Source organism: Lactuca virosa, chromosome 6 (assembly GCF_052849685.1).
Source record: "Lactuca virosa cultivar CGN04683 chromosome 6, Lactuca_virosa_CGN04683_v6, whole genome shotgun sequence".
Lineage (NCBI taxonomy): Eukaryota > Viridiplantae > Streptophyta > Magnoliopsida > Asterales > Asteraceae > Lactuca > Lactuca virosa.
The window spans coordinates 23,950,001-23,956,535 of NC_136431.1; the positions used below are offsets into that span (position 1 = coordinate 23,950,001).

General features: G+C 29.7%; 1 protein-coding gene across 2 annotated transcripts in view; it reads right to left on the reverse strand.

The window, feature by feature from the left end:
• The window catches only part of LOC145118937 (auxin-responsive protein IAA28-like), a 13,893-nt gene extending 9,569 nt beyond the window's left edge, over positions 1-4,324 (reverse strand). Inside the window, exons 1-2 of one of the 2 annotated variants that reach the window (XM_079054593.1) lie at positions 4,215-4,324; positions 3,904-4,092 (exon numbers count right to left, since the gene is read on the reverse strand). In XM_079054593.1, coding sequence (XP_078910719.1) covers positions 3,904-4,070 — 167 coding nt within the window. In that variant the 5' untranslated portion in view covers positions 4,071-4,092; positions 4,215-4,324. Of the gene's footprint in view, positions 1-3,903 lie in introns of both variants that reach the window. The other variant, XM_079054594.1, reaches the window with a different exon arrangement.
• Positions 4,325-6,535: the final 2,211 nt, after the last annotated feature.

Sequence of the window (6,535 nt, forward strand, 5' to 3'; positions counted from 1 at the left end):
ATCATATGTAACTAAAAACATATAATCAAATGTGATTATATGTATCTAATCATATATGATTTATGTGGACAATATTCATTTTCACTTTCTCGATTCAGTAGTTGTTCTCATTATCTAATCACATGTGATTAGATTATTTGTATCTAATCCCATATGATTTATATGGACAATATTCGTTTTGTGTTTTCGATTCAATATTTGTTCTCGTGTATTTAATCATATGTGATTTTACACATACACACACACACACACACATATATATATATATATATATATATATATATATATATATATATATATATATATATATATATATATAATCACATATGATTTATGTGTGCAAAATTTGTTTTTACGTTCTTGACTCAAAAGTTGTTCTTTGTCCTTATTAATCGTATGTGATTAAATACATATAATCACATGTGATTAAATACATGCGAAATTATTGAATTGAAAATTCGAAAACGAATATTGTCTATAAAAATAATATGTAATTCGATACATATAATCACATGTGATTTATGTGATTATATATATTTAATCACATGTGATTATATGTATCTAATCACATATGATTTATGTGGAAAAAAAAGTTTCTTGTTTATATAAATCATATGTGATTAGATACATATAATCATATGCGATTATATATAATAGAACAACCATTGAATAAAAAACGAGAAAACAAATCTTTGTTCACATTAATCATATGTTATTAAATACATATATCAGATAGGATTAAATACATGAGAAAAATTATTGAATGGAAACCATGAAAACAAATCTTGTTTATATAAATAATATGTGATCAGATACATATAATCACATGTGATTAAATACATATAATCACACATACAGTGGTGGAGTCAGGGTCAAAGTTAAGGGGTATCCCAAACCAATGAGTTCGGTAACCCGGTTTTCCAAACTCGGTTTCGGGATTAAACCCAAACCCATTCAAAAGTTTAACTTATTGAGAATTGAGAAGCTAGAGTTGCTTATATAACAGATGTATAGGAGCTATGTTTCATGTTATGGCCGATGTGGGACAATTTTATAATTTTAAAAAACAAGTTGAAAAACTGATAAACAAAATAAAAATACACCTATGTAAGGGCCAATATTCAAATAAGGATCTAAAAGTTAAAGGTTCAATGTTTTACCACTTGGACAACTCAGTATTTGTGTTTAATTTTTACAAAATCATAATATAATAGGTATAATTTGTATAAAGTTATATAAAAGGAGTTGCGAAAATAAAAGAAAATAAATGTTTGAAAGAAGATTTGAACTTACAACCTCCGTAAACACCCCCGAATAACTTAACCATCTAAACCAACTACAACTTGTGTTATTATATCACTAAACATATTAATATTATGTATATATACGTTACATAAAACAAATTTTTTTCAAATAACTTACAGTACTAAATTTTTATTGAGGGGTATCCCAGGACACCCCGGGATCTATTGTGGATCCGCCCATGCACACATGATTTATGCAATTATATGCGTTTTATCACATATGGTGTTGGTGGTTGTAGGTAGTTGGTGGTGGTCGCGTGGGAAAGCTGGGTGGTGGTGTGTGGTGGGTGGTAGATATGGTAGAGGTGAGGGTGGTGGATGGTAGTTACGGGTGGTAGTGGTGGTGGACTGTGGATGATGGGGGTCATGGGTGATAGTTGGTTCTTGGTGGTTGTGAGTGGTGGGTGGTGGTGGTGGTAAAGGCTGGTGGGGGTGATGGTGTTGATGGGTGGGTGGGTGTGAGTGATGGTGGCATGTGGTGATGTTTGGTGGTTATGGTGGTGGATGGTGATGGGTGGTGGATGCTGGTAGGTGGTGATGATCTTGGTGTTGGTGGGTGGTGGGGATGGTGGTGGTGGGGGATGGTGGTGGTGGGTAGGGTGGTGGTGACAGGTGCTAGTGATGGACGGTGGAGGCAAGTGGTTGTGATGAGTGGTGGTGGTGGTGGTTGGTGTTGGCGGGTGGTGGTTGCGGGTGGTGGTGGTAGTAGCGGGTGGTATTGATGGATGGTGGTAGGTGGGTGATGGTGGCGGGTGTTGGTAATAGTGGTGAGTGGTGGTGGCGGCTGGATAGTGGTGAAGGGTCATGGTGGCGGGTGGTGATGATGATGGTGGGTGGGGTGGTGGTGGCGGGTGGTCATGATGGGTGGTCGATGCGGGTGGTGGTGGGTGAGTTGTGGTGCTGGATGTGCTGGTTTTGGTGGGTGATGGGTGGGGTGGTGGTGGGAGGTGGTGGTGGCGGGTGACAAGTGGTGGGTGGTGGTGGTGGTTGTGGTGGCGGGTTGTGGTGATGGAGGTGGGTAATGGTCGTGGGTTGTACGTTGTGATGATGTGTGGTTGGTAGTGGTGGTGGGTGGATGGTGATGGGTGGATGGTGGATGGTGATGGGTGGATGGTGGTGGTGGTGGTGGTTGGTGATTGGTGATTGGTGGGTGGTGATGGGTGGATGGTGGTGGGTGGATGGGGGTGATGGGTGGTGGTTGGTCGTGGTGGGTGGCGTTGATGGGTGGTTGGTGGTGGGTGGTGGTGGTGGGTGGTAGATTGTTGTCGTGGGTGGTGTTGGTTGGGTGGTGATTGGTGTTGGTTAGTGGGTATTTTAATTGTTTTTAACTATTTTTTAATTTACGTAAATATTATTGTATAATTTTAATAAACAATTTTGTGTGGTCCAAATTTGTTCTCAAATGTTCTCGCATTAAGAAATGTTTTCGATTGAACGTCTATATATATATATATATATATATATATATATATATATATATATATATATATATATATATATTAGACGTGTTCACGCGCAAAACGGCGGCGATAAATATTTCTTTTGGCGAATAATTTCTTATGGAGAAATACTTATTAGATTTTATTATTGGTTATTATGTAATAAAAAATTACCACTTTTAAATAATATATTTATGTTTAGACCTTATATTTATATTGTCTGTTTAGATATTATCCATGTAAATTCATTAATATCCGTGTCTAGTTTAATAAATATAAATTAATTTTTATGTATGAATTTAATATTTTAAAATTTTCATTTTTCCTTCGAGTTGAATTTCCTATTAACTTTTCATAATTCAATTTTTCAAACATTTGGCTAGTATTAATGATTTATTTATGTATAAGTGATTTTATATATATATATATATATATATATATATATATATATATATATATATATATATATATATATAAACTTTGGAAATCTAAAAACCTATAAAATCAATAGAAATACATAAAAAAATACTTTAAAATATGTTATCTTTATTTTTTGACTTTATAAACCTAACATCTTTATAAACCTAACATCGTAACATTTTATACCAATTCGTTGAAAAAAATATTTGAATTTTTTTTATAATTGTTTTTTGTAATTTTTGTTAATTTTTTTCGTTGTTTTTGAATAAAAAGTTGCGATTTTTAAGTTTGTAAAGGAAAAAAAATAAAAAAATAAAAAAAAGATTTGATATCTCAAAGTATTTTATTTATATGCTATGAGAGAGATGTTTATGAATTATAATTAAAAATGAAACAACCGCCCACAAAAAAAGAAAAAAAAAAGAAAAAAAAAGGAGATATTTAGGTAATTGAAACTTTTCGAATACAACTTAAATATATTGAATCTAAACTTATACTTGGGTGCCGATGTGCCACCCCTATCAGTAAGGGGATGGATAATAAAAACTTCATTCCTCAATACCGGGTTTCAAGAATTTAGAAAAGAAAGAAAGTAAGAAACTACGAACAATTGATATACAAAATTTTATAAAAACTAATGTAAATTGTGCATGATATAATTATATGATCATGTGAAAGTACGTCAATGATATGAAATAAAGACCCCTAAAAAATTGTTTCCTGAATAGATTAAGGGATACCTTTTACTCGAGCTTTTAAACATGAGAGTCTTTGATGAACTATTAGTGGGATGAGTTGTACCAATGGAGTAAAGGCCATCTCCTGGAGGACATAGTCTTAGTTCAAGCCTTGTCTCCTCACAAGCTTCTTTGATCATCACCTTCTTTGGTTTAGGGTATCCTTCCATTTATAGTTTCAAGGAAATATACCTAGAAGGGTTGATATTGTCGGAAATTTAGAAACAAAAGGAACTTAAAAGAAAACGAGATATTGTTACTAAACGATAACTAACAGTAACCAAAGAGGGATGAGCATAGAAAGAACTCTATACCCACAAAAGCACTTGACGATAATTTAATGGTAATGAATGACAAGAAAGAAGAATGCCGTCACATGAGATATTTATTCGTTTTTGTGGAAAAGCAAGAAGGTGCTCATGCTTTAAAAGGAGCATAAAAGAGACTTCCCCATGTTTATGGTTGGTGCAATAAAATATACTAACAATCACATCTCTATGTACATATACACTTTTAGGATATTCTATATTTACTCCCAAAATGTTTAATGTACCCTAGTAACTCTATTATTGCTTGTGTACCTTCGTGATTATACGATTTATGAGAATGTGGTGGTACGTATAGTAACATCTTATTCAATGACCATATATATATATATATATATATATATATATATATATATATATATATATATATATATATATAGAAAAGTTCAATAGAGAATCACAATTATTTGTTCTTCAAGAAAACAAATCTTTTTTTCAATTTCTAGAGTTTATTCTTTATCGAAAAAAAATCAAAAAATATCTAAATTCATATATTAACATTGTGAATGTCAAAAAATATTTTTCGGATTCATATTGTGAATTTTCAAAGATTCACATTGTGAATTTGACGTAAAAAAATAATAATAATAAAAAATCGAATTTGATATCATTGGAAAAAAGATAAAAAGTTATGAATTTATGTATTTTTAGTTTTTTTTTGATAAAAAATAAGTTCTAAAAATTGAAAAAAAGATTGGTTCCTTGGTTAATTATGGTTCTCTATTGAATCTCACCCTCTATATATATATATATATATATATATATATATATATATATATATATATATATATATATATATATATATAATGATATTTTTTTTCTTTTATTATAAAACAACCATCAAGCTAGTTCGCTAAATTCACCATACGAATATCCAAGGAACACTTCCCTGTAAAGTGAATCGCTAAGTGTTCGTTATATTAATTATTTCGTGAACCTGATTCATGTACGTCTAATCCATATCAGATCATCTGCTAAGATCATATGCTAACATGGGCGGTTCTACTATGGTGCCCATAGTGGCACCGACAACCTCTGGTTTTTCCGGACCCAGTGTAAAAAAATTTGAAAATTTTCAAAAAGAAATTTCTACTATCGGCAACGCCTAGTTTTTCCGTGACACCCCTACTATGAAATCCTACGTCCGTCTCTGTCTGCTAATAGCACTTCACGAGTTCACATTGTGCTTTAAGTCTTTCGAATATATATATATATATATATATATATATATATATATATATATATATATATATATATATATATATATATATATATATATATATAGGATATAGATCCGGTAAGAAGGAAATTTTTGGTAGGAAGGTAAGAAGTTTTTTTTTTATATATTTTTTTGACGAACAAAATAAATGAATCAGTAGATGATTCATTTGTAAGATGATTCACAAGAAAAAATTCTTAAAAAAACATCTTTATGATTCATTTTGAAGTAAATTAAGAAAAAATTCACTTTTATGACAATTTTAATGAATAACAACAAAATCATTGTATAAATGAATCATCGAGATGTTTTTTTGAGAATTTTTTCTTGTGAATCATTTTATAAATGAATCATCTAATGATTCATTTTGTTTGTTCGCGAAAAAAATATGTAGAAAAAAAACTTTTTACCTTCCTACCAAAAATTTCCTTCTTATTTGATCTTGACTATATATATATATATATATATATATATATATATATATATATATATATATATATATATATATATATATATATATATATATATCTTATAAATGAAGCATTTTTTTTCACCACATTCATTTGAAACTCACATGACTTTTCAATTTCTTTCTAATAATAACTATAAGTTTATTAATAAGGTTAAATAAATATCAAACCTAAAGTATAATCATATATAAACTAAATTTCAATATTAAAATAATATTTTTACTTCTACTTATAAAGTTATGTTTTTTAGCTTTTAACATTTTATACTTAATTTATTAGTTTTAATTTATTGTTGGATGTAAACCATTATCATTTTAAATATACAATTTTGGAACAATTTGTATAAAATACTTAAATTATTAATTTAAATATAACGTTACAGGGTCGACTTAAATATAAATTTTAGTTTAGCTTAATCAACCCAAAAAATATTTTGTAAATAGTTAAATGTGATAAATTGTAGTGTCTTTCTAATTATGATTATAAATTGGTTAATAAGGTTAAATAAATATCAAACCTAAAGTGTAATCATAAATAAAATAAATTTTAATTTTAAAATAATATCTTTACTTCTACTTATAAAGTTATGTTTTTAACTTTTAACATATTATACTTAATTT